Source organism: Corapipo altera, unplaced genomic scaffold, assembly GCF_003945725.1.
Source record: "Corapipo altera isolate COAL_440 unplaced genomic scaffold, ASM394572v1 45, whole genome shotgun sequence".
Taxonomy (NCBI): domain Eukaryota; kingdom Metazoa; phylum Chordata; class Aves; order Passeriformes; family Pipridae; genus Corapipo; species Corapipo altera.
Window position 1 is genome coordinate 12,787,060 of NW_020884877.1, and position 22,978 is coordinate 12,810,037.

The 22,978-nt window shown below is 38.3% G+C and overlaps 1 protein-coding gene across 1 annotated transcript in view; it reads left to right on the top strand.

The window, feature by feature from the left end:
• The window catches only part of CHN1 (chimerin 1), a 97,590-nt gene that overhangs the window by 31,122 nt on the left and 43,490 nt on the right, over positions 1-22,978 (top strand). The window contains exons 5-6 of the mRNA XM_027636655.1: positions 622-735; positions 15,082-15,370. Of these exons, the coding sequence (XP_027492456.1) occupies positions 622-735; positions 15,082-15,370 (403 nt within the window). The remainder of the gene's footprint in view (positions 1-621; positions 736-15,081; positions 15,371-22,978) is intronic.

The window sequence follows — 22,978 nt, forward strand, 5'->3', positions numbered from 1 at the left end:
AGGATTGTCTTTTTCTACCTCCCTTTCCAGCTGGCTTTGCAAAAAGGTGTTTGTGTGTAGGAAAAAGATATTTGGATCACAAATGCAATATATGTACAGTCTGTATATGTCTTCTGTTTTAGGTTGCTAAGGCAAAGGTGGTTAGATTTAGTGTGGAGAAACAAAGACCTTGCTTAGGTTTATTTTGGTAAAAGATGTGTAGTGTTGCTAGGTTATTACACCAGTAATTACTGAGATTATGGCAACTTGCTAAAATTTTGGGAATTGCATATAATATCCTTAAATGCTTCAGAATGTTTGATTGCATGCCACTGGCACAAAACGTGTGAAGCCAGCAGGAGAGAATGGATTTATTTCTACATATTAAATTGATAGATGCAGATTTAAAAAGCAATATAGTTGTTTCATAGATATTGTTTCCTAGAAGCCTTTCTAAACCATTTAAAGTGACTTCAAATACAGGCAGAAAGGGAGATTAATTTAAGCTGTAGATTCCTGCAAATCAGTCATTTTAGTGTTTGTTTCTTTTTTAATTACTGTGGCTGGTGCTTTTTAAAAGAAGAGCAAAAGGTGATTTAAGAGAGAAAAGGCATGTGTTTCAAAAAAATTTTTGTTCCTTAGATTCCATGGGATGATCTCAAGGGAGGAAGCTGACCAATTATTAAGTGTTGCAGAGGGAAGCTATCTCATTCGTGAAAGCCAAAGGCAACCTGGAACCTACACTTTGGCATTAAGGTCGGTAATTAATATTTCATTTTTAAATTTATAAAATATTCAGAAGACTTTACTGTGTTGTTGACCTCAGATCTTAAACTTCCTTGTAATTGTTTTAATTTTTTTTTTTTAAATCATGGTACTTTTTTACCCTAGTTACAGATTTGGTGTCTTTGAATTTCCCTAGCCCTTTCTGAAGTGCTAACATTCCTTACTGTTTGCACCATCAGGATAGTAGCAACTGGTTTTGCTGGTGGTGCTTCATTTTGCCCTTCTCCCACTATGTTACAGATGTGACCCCGTGCAGATGTTGGGAGAGCAGGTGGTCAAGAAATAAAAGGCATTGTATGAGTTCCCCTGACTAGTCTACCGTGTGGGTTACTGGCTAGCTAGCTGATTGCTGAGGAGCACTTAGTTCTCCCTCTGTGGGATGGCAATAAATCAGGAGTGGTTTTTGTCTGAACACCTGCTAGCTAACAATGTTTGCAGATCCGCTTCCTTCATTCTGCAGAATTCTGGCACGTGGATCAGATAGAAATAAAAAACTGAAATAAGAGCTCAAATAAAAATAGTTGTAGGTTTTAAATAGTTTCATTACCTTTAAGAAAATGGAGATTATTTTGGCCTGTGCTACACACCTAAGTACTCAAATGGGAGATGGTGATTATTAGCAATGTTTTAAATCTAAGTGGGACAGAAAGACATTGAAGGAGAAGATGCAGTTACTAAAAGTTTGATATGGGTAAAATAAGAGTTTAATTAAAGTAATGATATCTTGAAATAATAGATTGTGATGAATCAGTTTTCTTTTTCAGGGGAAAAAAAGGTATATTTTAGTGAGGTATATTTGTTTCTGTAGTAATAAGATTCCAAAGAGAATATTTGGAAACTCTTTCCAAAGAGAATTTACACTGTATTGCATTAACAGGGTAAATTTGGGTTCTTATTAAAGCAGTACTCAATTTTATCTTCTTCTGCTCTTGCAATATTCATTTAAAACTAAAAGGAAAACAGTTGTTGTAACACCTGGCTTGAAGACAGAGCTCCTGCCCCTTGCTTCTGATGGTGCAGAAGGCATAGGGCCTGTAGACTGTCAAAGACAAAGCTGCTTGTAGGATGTATTGCTACAGTTTGTTTTTCAAATGCGCCTCCAGTCCAGCAAGTCAAAAGATGGCTTTTTTTAGGTTTGATAATATCTCTTTCAAACTGGAAACCTTGAAAGCAACTGGAAGCTTTGAAAGCAATAAAATAAATTTTTATATCCAATAGAAAAAAGAATGGATAGCTATTGGTGATCAATTTGGGAAAAGGTTTCAAGTGGTAGCAAAGGTGTTATCATTGATTTATTTTGAGGAAATTCAGCGTTCAGCAAAACACGTCAGAATCTGAAACTGAAGCATCTTGCAGCCATCTCATTATGTTTAAGAGCTACCTGAATGACTTGTGTATTAAGGGCAGTGAGTCTAGGTGGGTGGTTTCCATCCCACAGCAGGTAATGCCTTGTCATCTTGCTGTTGGCCTTCAAACTGTATGAATGAGGGTGTTTACTCTCATACCTTAGGAGCTCTGTGAACTGCAGTACCATGTCTTCCACACATGGGAATTTTACCACTAGGATTTCTTCTTCTCTCTACTAGAAAGTGTAGCAGGAATCTGTGTTTCCACTGACTGGAGGGAGAGTTTTGCTCAGTTTCTATTTTTCCTCTCCCTGGAATTATATATGCAGAATATACCCATTAGCCAATGAGCCCACTGACTGCGTTGCTGACATTGTAGCCCTTTCTGTGGTCTGCTCATCCTAATTGTGAGAAGTTTGCTGTGATTCCCATCATGAGTTGTTTATGTACTTTACCTGTAATTTTTAGCATTTTTTGAGACCATCATTTGTGTCTGTGTCACTACACTGCCAGATGGCAAAGGTAGCCCTATCTGAAGTATAGATAATCCCAGTAGGAATTTAAGAATGTCATTTCCATGGCCAAAAATGGATCTTGTTGGTAGGGTGGTATGTATGAGCAAAACCTTCCAAGTTCAACAGAAGACTTTGAGTTCAGGGTCTCTAATTGCACCCTTTCTCTTCTAGCTGTGTGAATCATTTTGATATTTTCATACTAGGTTTAAGTGCCACTCTGTCTTTCAAACAGTCATGTTAATTTTAAGATAACTTCAGTATGATTTTTGCTTTTTCTTCTTTACCTCTGTTTTACCCTTTAGAAGGTGTGGGAGGACAGAAAACTTGGTCGGCTGTTAGTTTTATATAAAGAAACAGACACAGAACAGGTTTCATGGAATTTTTTGAAGTTAACACTGAAATGCTTTAGAGGTTCTCTAATTCTGCAACAAATAGCATAGTGACAAAACATAAAATTAAATATCCATGTGTTCTGCTTGTTTTTCAGGCATGTTTTGGAAAAAAATGAAAAAAGTTAGGAAAATTTAGATTCTCGAGGGTACCCCTTGACTCTTGGCATAAACACTTGGTTCCCTCTGTATTTCTGTGTATCTATTCGATCTCTCTGTCACTGTGTTTGTTGCCTGATTTGTTGATCTGACAGTCTGTCAATTCTGATTAGGGCAAATTGGAAACTGCCTCTGAAGTGTGGTTGCATCATGAAATGCTGGTTCATCGAGACGTAAAAGTCTTGTGGTACCTTTGGGTGGGAGCAGCTGATGCTGAGACTGAGACAGGTTTGTTTCCTGGCTTGTAGTTACCAGTTCTTCTGCTGGGGAGGGAGGCAATTCAGTGATACAGACAGCTCAGCACGTCCAGCTCTGGCAGATGTCTTCTTCCAGTGTTTGTGTCAGCATGCCTGGGAATCCTGAAAAACCCAGTGCATCCAGTCGTGAAGAGCAGTTTAGTGAAACAGGATCATATCCCTTTCTGTGGCAAAGTATGATGTCTCTGTAATGAAATATTTCCAGTCATCTTTCCTACAATGGAAAAGAGCAAGCTTTTCGTGCTTTGTCCCGAGGACCCAAGCCAGACAACTCCTCAAATCGTCATGGAACACTTTGAATTTGATTCCATGAGCTATTGTAGCTGATGTCTAAAATCTCAAAGGTGTGTTCATACCAGACAGGACTGCACATCATGTTCAAGATGAAGTGGGCCATGGTGTTTTAGTTCTTTGTTCTCTAAACCTTTTTAAATGAATTTTTGACAACTGTGAAGCATTATGCTGTGGCGCTTTTATAGAACTAGCTTCAGTAGATTTAAAGATCTTGTTCCTGAGCTGCGATAGCTACAGACATAGCCTAGCACTGCTTAAATGACCAAATATAGGACAGCAAAAAACAATATTTTTGCAGATTTAAGCAAGGCAGTCAAATATTCTTACTGCGATGCTCTGGCATAGTTAACTGAGTTCAAAGTGAAGATTTTTAATATTTTTTCTTCAATAGGGTAGGGAAGGGGACTGTTAACAGCAAAAAAACTTTTCAGTTTTTAAAGTTGCTGTTGAGTTTCTGTAAAATCTACTTTCCACTTATATAAGAAGCTGCATTTTGATCATCTTCTGATGAGCTATTTTTGTCTACTTTCATCCATTATTGTGCAATTAATTTGGATCATGACTTTTTTTCAAGGCAGACTACCTTTTGAATCTAAATTTGAAACAAAAGAGGGTGAGTTTTTTTCAGAAAACAAATTTCTCAGAATTTGTAACAGAGGTAGAAGTATGTTCTTAAAGAAAAAGAAAATTATAATTTAAATGTTGTTTTAAGTGTATAAGTTTGACTAAATATTCAGAGCTGTCCTTCAAACAAAATTGATGTTCAGAGCCTACGAAGGCCTGTAAAATTGTATCAGCTCAGGCACCAGATAAAGAGAATAAAGCATAAACACAAATGAGAGCAACAAATCAGCACCCTACTCTGTTTAATGCCTGTACTTAATCATGGATGCATTCAGCCATGTTTACTAATTAATTAATCAGAGAATGCCACTGAAAATGTTTTGCAATCCTGAGGGTTAAGGAAAATTAGTAACATAAAAAATTATCGTAGATATATATCTGTGTCCATGCATATCTGCAAGTCGCTGTTACAATAAAAATATATAAAATGCATTGTAATGTTAATTTAATGTTCCAAACAGATTAAAAGAATAAAAATTCCTAATTGACTTCTGGAGCTATTATGTCTGCTTTTAAATTTTAAATTTGGCAAAAGAGTAGTACATTGCTTAATGTTAGGACCTACAGCAAATGACAGTCACAGTAAGATGTGGTTTGCAGTGTAGCCTTTTGTGGTGGAGATTTTGTTTAATAATTAGGATGAAGATAAAGAGGAAATGGGTAGAGATTGTACTAGTGGGTAGGCGTTGAAGTGTGATGGTACTGCATGTTCTTTTGAGCAGATATCTGCTGAAGCACAGTTAATTGGTTACCATGGTTTCCTTCCTGCAAATTCTATTGTTGTGTTACTGAGAACGAATCGAAATAAGGTTCTGCAGCATGATTTTAAAAAAAAGGTAATAATGTGAGCTGTGATTATGAGTCATGTTTTCTTTATGTTTGGGAGTTAGGGCACATTCAAGATTATGTAGCACCAGGAAAGAATTCCTGAGGTGAAATAAATGTCAAAAATTAGTAATATTTATTTTAGCAGACCAACTACATGTATTGTGCAAGAAATTCATACACGTTTTCTCTGCCTAAATTATGAAATTGTGTTAAGGAACTAGCCACTGGCATTTTAAAAGGAGACCTCATTGGTGGGCTATTAGAACATAATGCTGCAGATGAACCTTTTAAATTTCAGAGGACAACTGCTTTGGTAGCCGGATGCTGTTTATTTTCAGTGGGCTCTTCTGGGACACGTGTGTAGTGCTGTTCCAGAACATGCGTTAATTGCTGTGGGATTACTTACACGTGTAGAATTCAACATCTGCAAAAGGCTTCTCAAATTCAGAGGTTAGAACTGTGCATCTGCTCTTGTTGTACAGACTGGGACATGGGAGAGCAATGAGGGAAAGAAGAAATGTTTGAAACTACTTTCTACGTGGTAATAGCTGAGTTACATTTCTTGAATTATGAATGTATCAAAATTTGGTCTAGTTTATCCTAAATCCACAGCTGATCTATAAGTAGTCAGAAGGAGCTCAGCAAAACAGTAGCTAACTGCATCCCTTCACTTTACCATGGTAACAGTATTCTGACATCATGCTAATTGGTAGGAAAAATATTATAAAGACCATTTTAAAGACTAAACTTCGCATATCTTTCTGTGTATTTTTTTTACCTGATTTGCAAATGCAGTGATTGGCAGTAGCAAGGGCTGAATTCAGTTTCTAGAAACCTTTCTAAAATATTCACACAATATTCCTTGGTTGCTAGATGAAAAACCCAAGGGAAAATGCACTGATAAATTTTGGAGCTTGCTTTTCTGCTCTCAAGTAAAACAATTGGCCCTCTATTTAAATGATCTTACATGTAAAAAGTTTCTTTCCCTGTATAAAATTTCACACTAAATAATATACTCTGTTAGTTTGTCAATAGCAAGGTTCAACTACCAGTAAACAGCATAGGTGTCCAGCATGTCATCTGCCTTATGTAAGTGCACCTGGGCCCTACCAGGATGGCTTCACTTAAGTATTTATAATCATAATAAATAGCTACTAACTTTAATGAGTAATTAACTGGCTACCTAGGTCCTCCCACAGATTAGAATGCTTTTTTCCTTATGGTTCACGTCTTCTTGCTGTGTTCCTGTTCTCCTTCCCTCCTCTTCCCATCTGTTGTTGTTGTCAGCTCTGTTTTCTTTTGGCTAAAGTGTCTAATTTATCTTTGGCAATTCAGATTGCTGCAGTCTTTCTCCTGCTTGTGTAAGTTCAGCACTTCTCAGAGGAATATTCTCTGCTTCGGTGGTGTTGTGAACTTTTTTGGTAGAACTTGTCCAAGACGTGTCTGTGCTCAGTGCACATAGCTCATGTTCATTTTATGCCGTGTCCTTCACCCTGACTGTAGCTCCTTCTACACCACTAAAATCTGGTGTAATCTGTTGCACAGTGGAGGTATTGGGCTTGTGGTGAGGTACTACAGTGGAGCTCAGAAGATCTGGGCTCACTTCTTGACTTCACATATGACTTGGCTTGGGGCTGTTAAGTTTTGCATGCCTCATTTCTCCATCAGAGAGGATATTTTCTCTCCCCTATTGTCTCGCATGCCTGTTCAGGACAAAAGTCTAGGTTCTCTTAAAAATGGGCCAGATAGACTGAAAGTAGCCCATGTCTCAGACTACCCCCAGTCACAGTTCCTGAGCAGGAATCTGTGTTGTACTGTGCTATTTTTATGGTGTACAATGTCTGCTGAGTTTGAAGCTTCTAGGCACTATTGAAGTTGAAATAGTAATAAGGTAAATTGTAGTACAACCATTTGATAGTTAAATTGTGTATACAAGTACATGGCATAGATTGCACTCTCCTCCCCATCAAAAGCATGCACATCGTTTCTGTCTCTTGCAGGTCCTACTGGAATGCCTCTTTTTCTCTACTAACTTTAGTCCTTTTGATTGGCCTCTTCTTTTGTATGTTTTTGGAATACATATTTAGAAATTTTTGTATTTGGAGAAACACCTTGATTCCTGTGCTTCATTAATAAGCAAAAAAGTCCTTCAGCTCTAGATACTATGGATACTTTATAAACATGTTTTCAAGACAACACACAATAGCCTTCTATTGTTGTTTAATCTCATAATTGTTTTCATCAAAACATCTATGAATTATTCAAACCTTAAAACAACTGACAGCAATAAATGTTATCTGGCCCAGTTTTCCTCTTCCTTCTCTCTCCTTTATGCTTGGTGTAGCTCAGCTGATGTAAGTATGGTTCCTTCTGATTTGATAGGTGCTAGGAAGAGAATCAGGCTAATTTTTTTCTTTTGTATCTTGAGATGAGTAGATGAACTCTAACAGGTTCAGTAATAAATTGACATCTGCCCTAGCTATTGCTTGCATTTGCCTGAAGGAAGAAATTGTATTCTAGAAAACAGAATATAATAGTAAAAAAGCTACCAGTCCTCACTGATGAACTGTTAGTAGCCCCAAAAATTCAGTGTGTGTTATATATGCAGGAACCATTTCATTTTACATTATTATGCTTGTTTATTGTTAAAGAATGAAGCTTTGAGGAAAAAGCATTTTAGAGAGCAGGATGAGTATATTAGTGAATCTCACTGTTTGCAAAAATATAATGAATGAGTACCAGAAGATCAGAGATGGAATACATTGAGAAAACAAACTGAGTAGCAAATGCTGTAATAGCTTTAAGTAAGTAAACCTGCACTATAAGGTTGAAATTAACAGTGGCTTAAGGCAAATCTGATTTGACAAAATCTGTCTGGGACAGAAATCTTACTGTAGTTATTTTTAATCCTAGGGATTTTTTTTTTGAGACCTTAAACCACCTGCCATGTACATTAAAAAAAAGACAAATCAAAGAACAGGAACAACAACAGAAACAATGTTTCTCCACTCTGCTCTCAAAAAACTCTTTTTGCACTTGCAAAACTATTTTATGATAAGGACATTTCTTTGAGTTTTGGCTTGATGCCTTCCACTCAGGTTTCCTTGCTATACTGAATTAAAATATGCATATTGTTTTAGGAAGATAAATTAAGAGAAAGTTGCTCTTAGTGTGAGAAGGTCTGTAGAAGCAAAACGGAAATATGACAGTCATAAGTAACTTCTAAACTAAAAGAGGGAAAATTTTAAGTATATATAAAAAAAGAAATTTTTTATGATGAGGTTGGTGAAACACTGGAACAGATTGCCCGGAGAGGTGATAAGATGCCCCATCCCTGGAAATGTTCATTGGACAGTGCTCTGAGCATCCTGGTCTAGGTTAAGATGTCACTGCTTATTATAGGGGTATTGGACTAGATGACCTTTAAAGGTCCAACCCAAACCATTCTGTGTCGCTATGAACTCAAGCATTTGTAATAAAAGCTGCTCTAAGTGAAATAATAAATATGAACATGTTTGAGCATTATACTGTAGCAGTTCTCTCTCCATAGTACACAGTTGCAGTGGAATTTCCGTTGCATTTCCAATGTTGTTCTACTTCTAAATATACCAGAAAAACAGTATCATATATGATCTAAAATGAAAACTTTATACACAGAGTAAAATTTGCATGCACATTTTGAAGTTTGCTGAGCAGACACTGGTGAGGGCTGATACCTTAATTTAGAAGAACTGAAACACAGTCCTATTTTAAAGTAATATGAAAGCTCTTAGTAGCATAAAGTCACACTGCAAAATTAACTCTTGAATAACATTTCTTTAAAAATTTTGGTAAAGACCTGTAAGTATTTACTTAATATGAAACTGTGAAAGTTTACTAATGTTCCTGCTAGTAAAGTTTCCTGAAGGTATTTATTCCAGACAAATTGGCGTAGGTTTCCAAATACTTTCAATTAAAGAGAAGATATCAGGCTTTTAATATGTTCCCACATGTATATAGAATTCAAATGTGTCTCAACCTCTAACCACAGTGAGTCTTTTTGCAGGAAGTACAGAACTTTCATCAGGTAGAAAAGGCAGTAAAACATTGCCCAAAACATTGGTATGGATTCTGATACAATCATCAAATCAATCCCAACAACTTATATCAAGTTTAAATGGAATAGGGCATGTAAGCACAGTACTAAGGAGAGATAATGCATCTGTTCAAAGCAAACAGATTATTTTCAAATGTTTATCACTGATCAAGAACAGTAACAGTTATCTTAAGTATTAAGTGATCTGACTGCATATTAATAACATACATACTCCTTGATCAGCTGACATTTCTTCAGTTTCTTGGTGAAAATCAGCTGTTAATAGTAAAATAAGACATTGAGACAAAAGAATACATTTCTTATTTTGTTAGATTTTTTTGTGAAACACTCCATTACAGGTACCAAGGGCTGATAACACTTTGTCTTCATTGTTTTCAGCAGCTGTCTCCTACTGCCAATGCCCTAGAGCAGTTGGTTTGTCCCTGACAGTGCTTATGATCCACAGGGAAGTGCCATTGCTCTGGTCCTCACTGCCTGGTGTTTGCAGCACACTATTTGCACAGTATTGTTTTCCCACTTGGACAAGGAAGTTTGGGCAGAGATGCAGGTAAAAGTCTCTGAATTGAGAGAAACTGCTGGGAAGCTGTTGTCAGTGGTACAGCACACTAAATTTTTTTATTTGGTCCCAGTTAGAGGGAGCTGAGGATTCTGTCTGTATTGGCATGGGATAGACACATTGCAGTTCCAGCTCTGGAATTTGTTTGCTGTTCTGAAGGATGCCATACATTTTCCATGCTGAACTAAAGTATCATGCATTGAGCCAGTGCATGGGTCTTACCAGGCTTTCGGGATAAGTTTGTACTTTATTCGTGTTCATAAGCAACAGTCAGCCAATCGGTACCACCCTTCCAAATGGCACTGGAAAACTATCCATAATGACTGTACTCTGCCACCCTTCCCAACCATATCAGACAGTGAGGATTTTTTGTCCCCACTTGTATAAAATGCACCTTTACTTTCAATCCCTAATGCATTCCATTTCATTTATACATATTGTGTTCTTGTAAAATACTGCTAAGGTTTTGAAAACTATGTTATTTGTCAGGCAGTGTATTAGGGAAGAGTTTGGATCATACTGAAATCTGAAACCATGACACCACTGAAAGCTCAACAAAACTGGTATGTACTACCAAGAGGTGACCAACAAAATGAATAAACCCAAAAGAGAGGAAGGAGGAGAGAGATAAGCCTTCTGTATGACCTCCCCAGTCACCCAGCTGTTGCATATAAAGCTATCTTACCATCCCAGAATGCCTATAGTTACCCATAGCAGGAGCTGCATTCCTGGAGAGAGTAGGCTCACAAATTGGCAGGCATTCCCACCAAAAGGCAACGTTGTCCTTGATGTGAAGCTTGCTACCCTCCAAAAAAGAGCTATCTGCTTTTATACAGTTAACTGATTACGTCTGCCTAGGCAGGTGTGGCCAGCACCACCCCACCAGAGGTTCTCAGTCCCACCCCCTTGGTTATGCAAGTGCATCCCTTCAGTGCATGCGTGAGTACTTTGGAATTTCCCTTCCACATGCGCAGCATGCTTCGGGGGTCTTTTCTAATTGAGTCTGGGGGCATTACTTCATCAACTCCTCTTCAGTTTCTCCTTCAAATGTCCTTGACAGATGATGGGCCAGTCACAGAACGCCAATTAAAACAGTTTATACAAGAAGTTCTCTCTCTAAGGAGGAAGTACCTGTTTATCAGTACTTGTTTTCTCATAACTTGGCAGGGAAAGAACAAAACTTTTACAGGTGGCTGGGCCACACACAGACCAAAAGTATCAGTGTGATTAACCCCTGATACAGGCAGGTACTCTGGAAAGTTGGCAAGTTCCACAATTCCTCATTCCTGGCCATTCTCAGAAATGTTGTTGCCAATAAATAATTAAATAAAATTAAAAAAGGAGCTGCTCTCAGGAGTTGGAGACCTTCAGTGATTACTGTGTAGAGGTGTTGGCTGCATGCAAGGCTTAGTTTGTTTGACAAGGAAATGGGCCAAAAGAGGATCTGTGGAATAATTTGTTTTCATTTCCAAGAACACAGCATGATTAGGAGACATTCCTGATTGCAATATTGCTTATATTCCTGTGGCTTTTTATGGAGTGTCAAGTCTCTGGTCATAAGTGTTGGTTGAGAGTTTTCTGAAGTTAGAACTGAAATTCTGGCACCTGATTTTGAGTAAGTCTTCTACCTTCTGGCCACAAAGCACATTAAGACACTCTTTCTCCAAGGGAAGGTTAAGTCCAAGTGACCTTTAGGCTCAGACTTTCATTTCCCAGTTCAGTGTATGAAGTTGCTTGAAACTAAGGAGGACGCGAGTAGTCCTGAGGGGCATTAACTTTGTGGTGTGGTTGCAGCTACATATTCTAAATAATGCCTTTGTCTAGAAAGTCTTCTCATCATAAAATAGCCCGTGAAAGTGGTGAATAGCTACTGTACAATTCTGTATGTGGACTGAAAAATCCATCTTCTCAGATGGTAAGAAAGTATGTACGGGCTCTCGGTCCTTTGCTTCTTCCTTTTGTTTCTTCAGTGAATGGTACATCCAGGGTAGGTGGCTTATTCTGTTCTCTCATGGTATGATACCTAATTCAGCTCCTCGGTCCTTTATTACTGGCCAGATTTGCTCTGCCGTTTAATACATTTTCCCACGTTGTTATCCACTCTGCCCCATTGGCAACCAAAGGAACTAGACAAAGTGATTGCTTTTCAGACAACTTGGAATAAAAAAAGTCTTTTATCTGTAGTCCTGCTGCTTGCAATCAAATGCGCAGTGGACACAATGAGACTGTTTGACATGTCAGAGGCCTTTTTCTTTTTCTTGGAAAAACATCTAATGCTCCCCTGTTTAAACCAAAAGAAAACATACTTTATCTGTGTCCTGCTTTCTACTTCTTAAACAAAAGCCAGCTGGTACTAGTGCTTGTCTCTAGGAAGAGACCATCAGGAAGTTGAAATATCAAATCTTGATTCTACTTAGTTGCCACGGTGATGTATAATTAACAAGACTTCAGGAATGTTATAGGAAGTAAACATAAGAAAATAGTCTTGGTAATGGAAAAATTTAAACCATAGTTTTAAGTAAGACTGAAGGGACTGAAGAATAAATTTTAATTAATAATTTTCAATTGAACATGTATATTTGTTTTTATATTGTAATTTAATCAAAACAGTGTCATTGTGTGGTCAGGAAAAAATTTAAATTAATTTGAAAGAAAACTGGATTCTGAGACACGCTATTGACGATACAGTTTTTGTAGGAGATTGGTGCTTCATTGACTGGTGGGGATTTTGGGGGGTTTATCTCCTTGCTACTAATAGGATTCTATTTGAAAAACAGTGTGTTTCTCCACAATGTATCCAATAAGAAAATAATAGAGTAAAAAGTTTGGTTTGGAACAAATGGGAAAATAGATAAAGGCAAACAACTCATCTCTTGGAAATCCTATTCCTTATAGTATCTCTCAGACACACTTTATGTGCAGCAGTCTGAACAGATGTAGAGCGTAGTGGCTGCTCAGTAAAACATACCTGGGGTAGGAGTGCGTGCCTTCTGACCCTGATGGACAGAGGACTAACCCTCTAAGAACTTATATTTGTTCTCTGTATTTGGTTGTCTTGTTCTTCAGAACTAGTTTTAGACTTCAAGGGGTGTTGCTGAAGTCAAGGCACCACACACACTTAGTAATAGGCCCTGAGATGTTTTTCTGTGCCTTATCTTCTCTTGATGAGATTAGTGTAATACTTTTTCTTCTAGAAAGCTGAGAGCAGAAAATGACCTTCAGCTTGTTTAAAACTCCGCTCTTAAGTACTGTCAGAGCAGATGTTACTGATTAGAGCAGCAGTTCACCTGCATCTCTTCATAAAAGTAATTCTAATGTATATTGTCATTTAAGGCCCATTATTCTTCACCTTCAAACTTATTTGGTTCTCCCGATGAAGTTTAACATCAAGGTGCTTGTATGTGCTCAATGTGCATTATTCCCACTGACTTGAGCAGATGACAGTGAAGGTTGCTCATTTTGGCACTACAAAGTGCTGAGCACTCTTGGCTCATGTTGACTTCTCTGACAGTCAAGGGTGTTCAAGGAGGATGTCTTGTGGTCAAAGTTTGTTTGCCACACACTCTGTTGAGTATAAAGATGCCCTGAAGAGTGAGTCTGAACACATCTACCCCTTCTGCTGTAACTTACAACATTATCTTTCTGCTTTCTAAATTACTTGTATTCACTCAGAGCTGCATCTTGTGATGAAATTAGGATCAAGTAAAAATTTGTTTCTTTCTGTCATTTTGTAATTTCTTGCATTTCAGCTTGATTCAATGAACTTCTAGTTTGTGTGGCATAAAAATGTGCATGGAAGTAACTATTAATTTGCAGTGAAATGCCCACATAGTTCCTACACATTGTATTCTCTTTCCTTACTGAGCAGGATGCAGATTCCTGAGGGCCCCCTCACATTTGAGTTTTATGTAGAAATAACAGCTTCTGAAATTGCTGTCACTGTCAGACTATTGATAGGGGGGATGGGAAGATTTGGCATTTTGATTTAGAACACAGAAAAAAATGCAGATTGCAGAACCATGTATTTTTGCCCATATTTTCAAGAAGAGTGCAATATTTTACCTGAGGCAAGGTCTAAAATTAATTATACTTTCTGCTGTTTGGCAATGCCCCACTGAGAAGAGGAGCCACTTCAGCAAAGTACCAGTGTTTACTGTGTTTCTTAACATCTCCTGTGAAGCATTTGATTGTAAAGTGAAAGCAATCCATCCTTTCAAATTTAGTTTTTAGTAGTTATTTGGCAGATCTGACCTTGTAAGGGGGTCCAGTACCCTTGCTGCTGAGTGACCAAGGAACAACATTGGAGTGAGCTGTGAAAGCGGCTTCTTGCCTCCATCTTTTTCTCAGGAAGTGTGTTGGTTGTTGCCAAGTGCAAACACTAGTGTGTTTTCACGTGTTTAGACTGCTTAGAGGCAGAAAATTGCTGCAGATTCTATGTACAGTTTGTGAAAATATGCTACCGTTCAGGTAAAATTGGCATTCTTATGGTTGCTAAGAGTCTGTGTCTAAATCCTATTCCACCCTGATGCAGAATGGCCAGTGTTGGATAGCTTTCATGTTATATATCCTGTATATTTCAGAGATTTGCTTGAAGCTTGGGACTTACTAAGCATAACACAGTAGGACTTTTGTACAAAGCTTGAAGAGTTAGTCCTGGGCCTTTGGCCAGGAATAAAGAATGCTTGCCCTTGTGCCATTTTGTCCTGTGCTGCTCCAGTTCTGGCAGCAGTTCTGCTTCAGTGTAATTGTTGGCACTGAAGCTCAGCTGAACCCTGAATGGCCTCTTCCTGCAAGCAGGCAGGGGCGCAGAGGTCTGAGACAGCATCAAAACTCCATATTGATCAACCGTAATAGAGGACTCTATTATGGGAACTCTTCATATCAGAGCCAAGCGAATTGACTATGGTGATGTAGTAGTAATGTACTAAAAAAAAAACATAAAGAGTGTGAAGTAATTTTTCACTTTTTCCATGGGATAATGGAGAGGCTAAAAGAAAAAAAGAACAAACAGCTCCTTCTGGGACAGTCACTGTTTTGGCTATCTATCTGCAGTTGTTGTTGAAGTTGTTGTTGATTTCTCCGTCCTCTATGTGTGCTAGGTAGTGGTTCTCCACTCGGCTGGACCAGACACAGAGCGTAGTCACAGCTTTAAGTGATAAAGTGTTTTTAATTGTTTGCAAAGGCTTGCTTACTCTTATTTATTCTGCTTACTGTTCTTTAAAAAAAAACACTTTCCCATTTCATTGAGGCAGATTTGGAAGTCAAACCAGAAACTTCAGACTCTACTACGATGGAAAGCACTTTGTTGGGGAGAAACGTTTTGAGTCCATCCATGACCTGGTGACAGATGGATTGATTACTCTTTATATTGAAACGAAGGCAGCTGAATACATTTCCAAGATGACAATAAATCCAATTTATGAACACATAGGATATACAACTTTAAACAGAGAGCCAGCACACAAAAAGCATATGCCAACCCTGAGAGATGAACATGATGGCAAAGAGTCTACAGGAGAGGATGAGGTAGCAGAAAAGAGGGTAAGCAATTGTTAACCCACACTTTTTTTTCTGTTAGACTTCTTACTTTTAACCTTCTCACTCTACTATAAAGTACTAAAAGTATCTGCAGATATTTAGTCTACATATTAATTTCCAGTGTTACATTAATAATAATATTTAAACTGGTTATAGAATTTTATAGTGGTAATTTTTGCATATTGAAAATCTTCATGATTTGGCAGTTAGTTATTTGTCCTTGTGAGATTCCTTTCTTCGGGTATGTTTACGGTTATAGATGTTACCATTAAGCCATTCCTTTATTTCAAATGGGCAAACAGTATTTAATCTTTAAATTGTTTACAGTATATAGCACAACTACTTTTTGGTCAAAAATTTTACTTTCATATTCAGCATTCCCCAAACAAACGCATTCTGTAATCTATTCAGTAGTCTGCATACAATGACAGTGAAGTTGTCCACATTATAAACAAGACTGTTCATTAAGTTGATAAAATGTTAAAACATTTCACTTGACTAAGTTCAGCCTATCAGAAGCTGACAGAGCTATTTTTGGCCTCAGCCAGACTTACGAAGAAGGATTGCTCTCTTCAGAGAGTTGCACTATCAGCTGAGAAGTAATTGCATCCTGGATTATAAAAAAAAAAAGAACAAGAAAGAAATCTTAGAACCAGTGAACATAAAAATATTAAAGGAGGTAGGGAATGTAATGGGCAGACAAAGCAGCTGCCTAAAATCTAATTTATGTTTCAGTGACTAAAGTTAAAAAGAAAACATAATGTAAATTCCATTGTGTTAAATTAAATACTTTGTTTATTGAAAATCTGACATATGAAAGTCTCTTTTAAAGTTATTTTTACACATGTGTAGTTGTTAATGCATGTATAATAGTCTGATATGTTCCCCTATTTCACAAACTTCAGAATGACATTAGGAGTATCTAACATAGTGCTTATTAAAAATGCTAACCTTAGCTGGGATCCTTTGTCTTTCCAATCAGAAATATGTCTGTGATTTTAGTTTTTCTTGAGGTAGAGGAAAGATCTGACTGACAATTTCCAACCTGCATGACTATTACAGTGAAACTAAACTCTGTAGAGAGAGTACACAGAGAGAGGAAGCTCATAGCTTTGGTCCTTGAAATCCTTCTTCAGCAGAATCTATCATTCTACTCCGAATTTGCTGAGAGATGAAGCACCTAACTTAGCTTAAAGAATGAATCTTGGCCGTTATCAGATCATTTTGACAAAAGAAATATTGATGGGGATATTGAAGCTACCTGGCCATGTTAAATATCCAATTTCTTGCCTGTTGGGTACCAGTAGTAGAGGAGTGAGTTATCACTTACAGTGCCTGACAGCTGCTGCTTTCAGCATGCTGTTTCAAAAGGATTTTTTTTGCATATTATCATAGACAGTTTATTATAATGCAAAGCCTGGGTAAAAATCTTCTGTAAGACTTCTGGAAGTCACTGCTTTGGGTTTCTTTGGTAAAATTAACTCTTCCTGCATTTAGAAACTTTCAAGTGACAACTGAACTCTGTTCTCTTACAACGTTTTTTAAATTGATGAAAAAGTGTTCATAGTAAAGGAATTTCAGTGATTAGTATTGAAGAATGCTGGTTTTTCCATAGATTACGTTGTGTTATGTCACTCACCAACAAGGTATACATACTATTTTGAAATCTTTTTCATTAAATAGCTCAAGGACTATTGAATATTTTTCAAATATTGAAATTTTAGGTAAAAACATTCAGACAGGTGAGTCGTGTAATCACAACACCATACCCTCTTTGTCTGAAACTTAAAAGCAACTAAAGGGGCTTCATCCACAACATAGTTCAACAGCAGTGGTGTTTTCTGTCCTGAAGCAGAGCTTTTGAGCCTTTTCTTTTTGTCATGGAACCACGTTGATGTGAACACACTGAGGCACACAGACATCACAGTATAGTTAATTGTGGAGATTTCAGTTTACTTTCTGAGTCATTATCCAGTTGGGATTGCTACCCATGGCTGCATGGGAAAGGTACAGTGTGATCTTTCTCACCATGGAGTGGCTCAGAGGTGATGTCTTTGCTGCCTTTGCAGCTCTTAGGGTTTTGGTGGAAAATGACACATTGTCCTTTCGCCCTGCAAATCTCCAAGGAGAGTAAGGCCTTCAACCCCATGACCAACACCTGATCACAGAAGCAATCTCAGCAGTTGGAACAAGCAGACATTTATAAATAGGTCAAGTGGTTTTTCTTTCTTTTTGATGGGAGGAATGGCAGAGTGATTCCTATCTTTATGAAGAGAATATCATTGAATCTCAATGAATACAAAGAAAAATGTTCAGAGTACAGCAAAAAAAACTCATTGTCTTTTGATCCAAACAGCAAGATCTGTGTGCCCATTAGCCCCATGGTGAGGATGAAAATTCTGAAGGGTGTACAGTATTTGACAATTAACGCATCTTTATCAGTTCTGTATTGTAGTTGCACAGCTTCTCCCTACACAGTATGTCTCCTCCTCTGTAAAGAGAGAAAGAAGCCTGGGTTTTTAACACTGATGGTACTGAGCCTAAATACGTTCCTAGATTTGCCGAGGCTGTTCAGATACGAATCTAAACTTTGTGACTGTTGCCCAGTCATTTGTGAGTGGTGTATGAAATATAAGCCTTTCGGAAGAAGGAGAGACACAAAGACACAGTCACAGCCTAGGGAACAGCTGGTGGGAATGGAGTTTCCCTTTCTGCCATGGAAACTGGGCAGGTAGAGAACACACCCCAAGCCTGAGAATGAAATATTAAAGAGCACTCACCTAGTCTTCAATCTGGGGGGGGCAGTAGCAGGGAATGCCTCATATTAGTGTTAGATGCCTCCCAGCATGCACTGGAAATACTTTATTTGGTCCCCACTCTTTTCTGCAATTAACATATTGTAGAAGAATTCAGCATGTGTTTTGAGTGACACTTTTCATATGCAATACCTGGGCCTTAGTAAAGGGGAAAGGTTTAAAGACCGTAGGAGATGAAAAGACAAAAATTATGCAATCGTTAGATAAGGATGGTAGGACACAAATGGCAATACTCCTGAGTCCTGCAAGAGGCCATATTGTGGTGTGATTTAAGATGCAGTTTTTAATAGGAAAAGCATGAGAATATAATCCACTGCACAGCATGTACTTCACTGATTATGAGAAGGAATATGACTGCGCACTATATACAAGTATATATTAAAAATTAAAATTCCTGGTTAATGATGTAATGCTTTTCATAACCTATGAAGAAATTGATAAATAGTCAGAGATAACTGGAGGAGTGGAGATTAAAAACAGGAGTGCTTGTCATGCTTGAGTGCCCCGAATAGACATGTTAGCTGCTGGGCTAAAAAGGTAATGCTGGTTCCCAAAACAGTCTGCAGATTGTTCAGAACTCAATTGTGGAGCCTTCGTGGTCTGTGTGTTAAGAGAGGGCTAAGACTAATTTGAAGGAGGGCTTCCCGTGTGGATTCAATCTGTATGGCCTAGTGTGGAAGTGAAAATAATACCAAGTATCATAAGATTTAGTATTCCTCCTGTGCCTTGAATGTTGATGGATCTCTGAACATTCTCCACACTCAAATGTAATTATGACCTTAGAGCAGATGACTTAATTCAGTTAAATACCTTATAAAAATGGTAGCTCTCAGAAATTAGTAAATATCTAGATACATATATCAAAGTCCTTCTTTAAAGCCCTACAAAACATGTTTTGGGTTTTCTTTTATTTTGACATGCTTTTGATTTCTTTATATTAATGTAAGAAGTTGTATGAATGATTGATTCAAGATTTAATATTTGTTTTGAGAAAACGAAATGATTAGTTATGAGTTATCCTGTATTTCAGAATGAAATGCTGAGGTTAATATTAGGATAGCAAATGAACCACATTTATTCATGTTTACTTTGGTGATGTGTGCTCTTTCTTCATGAAACTTCAGTGGTTACAAACCAATTAAAGACCCCTTTTAGACTGTACTACACCCAATTCAATTCCTATAGACGGAAGGAATTGAGAGAAGATTTGTAGCACCAGTCACCCAACAAAGGCAATCTTCTGTTTTCAGTTACCTTAGTGGTGATACCATTTTTTCCTCCATAGTAATGAAGGCTAATTTTCCACAGCCCCATGCAAAGAAATCTGGAAATGTAAATCTGTATCATTTTACTAGAAAACATGCTTTTACATCTGCCTCCAAAAATAATCCAGATTACAAAGTTAAATGCAATCTCTCTGTACATTCCCAATGGATTCAGAATCGACTCCACATGAAAAGTCAAGGATCATGCTTATGGGTGTTTGCAGAGGGAGCAGTCTCGCTTTCCAACCTTGAACTGACACTGATACTTTTGTTAATGACACTACTACTTTTTTACTTTTGCTGTCAGTCAGGTCTGTTGGTAAGATCTCCTTAAACCTTTCCTTCACCAAGGTTTTTTATTTTATCTTCAGTGAAAGGACATGAGAAACTGTAGCTGAGGAAGTTACAGCAGACTGTCATAGAAGCACAGGCACCCTTATCAAGGTCTGTGGTGGAGGAAAACAGCTTTGTACAGCACTGTTTGGTGCCCAGCAATGCCAATTCTGGAACTGATAGGAGCTAAAAAGAAGACGTGGTCATAATAATCAGGGAGGAAAGTGTGGCTTGAGACTTGAAGCGATCTTCATGCTGGAAATTGTTTGAAATATTTCCATTTACTTGAATTAAGAGAAAAGATGGGCATATAATGTATACAACATCTAAATAAGCCATAGCTATAACAAGGTTGTGATGAACGAGGCTGGTGAAGGGACTGGCGCACAAGTCCTGTGAGGAGAGGCTGAGGGAGCCAAGGTTGTTTATCCTGGAGAGGAGGAGGTTCAGGGAGACCTCATCACTCTCCACAACTCCCTGAAAGGAGGTTGTAGCCAGGTGGGGGTTGGTCTCTTCTCCTAGGCAACCAGCAGTAGGACAAGAGGGCACAATCTTAAACTGTGCCAGGGGAGGTTTAGGTTGGACATTAGGAAGAAATTTTTTACAGAGAGGGTAATCAGACATTGGAATGGGCTGCCCAAGGAAGTGGTGGATTCTCTGTCCTTGGAGGTTTTTAAGATGAGACTGGATGTGGCACTGAGTGCCATGGTCTAGTAATAGCAGTGGTAGTGGATCGAGGGTTGGACTTGATGATCTCGGAGGTCTTTTCCAACCCGGCTGATTCTATGAAAAGTACAACTAAGACATGTTTACCTTAAAGTACATTTAAAAGATGCAGGAGAGTGAGGAGTGAAGAATCCCATGGGTTAACTTGAGGAGATTGTCAACTCTTTTCTCACAAATGTTCCTTTCCAGTCCCTGCGCGGGTGTCCATGACAATCACTCTGTAAGTTTAATGTAATTTATAAATAAAACATAACTCTGTGGAAGGCAGAAACTTCTATTTATTTCTTCTGGGTTTAGCCCATCTTTCAGCAGAGACTTCAAAGTACAGACAATTTTGTCAATACGAACAAAATTCTTTGCAGGATGAAAGACAAGCCTACTTTTTAGGTAGCTGCTCCAGCGTATCAGCAACATTGTACTCAGAAGAGTTTGCCCCAGCCTCAGTCTTCCTCGTCTTTCCTTTCTATGCATTAGCATTTATGGTGGTGGGAAACTAGTGTCATATATGTTTTTATATATGGCACATGCAGTTCAAGCTAAGACTGCAAATGTTTACAATGCCTTTTTATAGGCATATATGTCTTTAACTTAATCCTGTATTTATTAATACCCAAGAAAGGAGAGTTAAGTGCATGTGTTGCCCAGCATGCAGACATCAGCACAAAAAAAATTCTTTTCTCCAAACTGCAGGGTGCTTTTTCTACTCATAATCACCAAGAGTAACCTCAGCCATTATTTGTGTTCATTATGGCAGTAAAATTGATTCACTGAAAAAGATTATATAAACTGATCTTGTTTTAAGATTCAGAGCTTCCAAATGAAGCATACACTTTGTTAATTTAAACCCTGGGTCAGACACAGAATATCTAGTTTAATCTTATCAGTATCTCATGCTTATAAAGGATAAATTAGCAAGCAAGACTTGTTTTTTAAGGGTCTCTAACTGGACCTGTAGCTCAGCTCCAATGCCAAACCCTGTCCCATAGCTTTTCTGGTTTTCCCAGACCAAATTCTTTATTCTCCTTTTGGTGCCAGCTCTGGTTGGTTCTCAGCTGTGCACTGTTAGTTCCTGCAGGTTACTAATGCCATGGAAATGGCATCCCAGCTAATTCCAGTGAGCCTCGCAGGACCTTGTTTGCCTGCCTGCCTGCCTCTGGGGAAAAAGAGAGAGGGGAGTGTCTATCTGTCTGTACATACCTTCAAAGCACATCATTGTAATGCTTACACAGTAATGTGGGATTAATGTGAAGTAAAAGTCGTGTGTTTGTGCTGGTAGCCTGATTGCATGTTGCTGATCTAGTATGATGAGGTTCAAAACAAATAAGGCTCCACAAACTTCAGCCACTGAGGAGTGCCCTAGGTCAAGTTGCATTTCAAGCAAACTGCACCTCCTGTTGCTATGCAACTCCTGTAGAGGTGTTTGCTCCCCTGTGTAGGTAAGCACAGTTGAGAATCCTGTTTCAGCCTTTTGTTAATGGGTACAAGTCACTTCACTGCTTACTGAGATGACCTTTCAAGTTACTTTCTGCTTTTTCAGCTAAGTGTGGCTCTCTTATGATCTGGCATGTGGGATGCATACACAAAGATACGATCTTCAGAAAGTTTGGTGTCTAATTACACTGAGACAGGCAGCTGCCATGTGAAATCAGAGGGGGGGTTAGTCTTTCAGACTCACACATCAGACCCTCAGCAAAAACGTGGTAATTACCCTCAGCATATGCCCTGTGCCTGATTGAGCCTTTCTAAGATGAATAGTGTACATAACTGTTAAAAAGGCTGTAAAGCATTACAGTTGCTGTGCAATTAATTCTGAAGAATAATGCTTGTTACTGATGAAATGAAACCATTAGCAGTAAATAAACTACTCTTTTCCTATTTCTCCATGTTGTGAGGTCAGTTGGTGTGAAGCCCTCACCACAGTTCTTTTCAGAGTTTCTAGCAGTGGTTTGGATCTGGTTACATTTTTAATGTCCCTCAAAAAGTACTGTATAGCCCTAGCCTCTCTTACATATACTGTCAGAAGTCTCCTTCCTTTTTAACTGGGATAGGCTAGTGCAAGAAGACTCACAGGGAGGGAGGAAATAATCTCCCTTTGCTCTGGAATAGCCAAAGATGATAGCTTTCTTTGGATGCTCTTCAGGGTGAGAGAGTTTTCCCATCATGGTGGATCTTGGTAGATGGGACATAGAAATACAGAGGTCCAGCTCAACTCCCAGTGAGCAATGGAGAGCCATCGTGGCTTCAGCCTTAGCACACCGTGGGAGTCTTCTTACCTTCCCTATGGGCCTCGTACATGAGGTTTCCAAAAAGGCTGCCTAGATGTACAGCGGGGAAGCCCCATAGACATATATAAGGAAATTATAATTTTCTTTCCCTACCTTTTAAAAAAACCCTGTGGTTACCCTTGACTTTTTATGCCTTCTCACAACTGAATAATCCATGCAATGACCAAAGAAGGGAGAAGGTGGGTC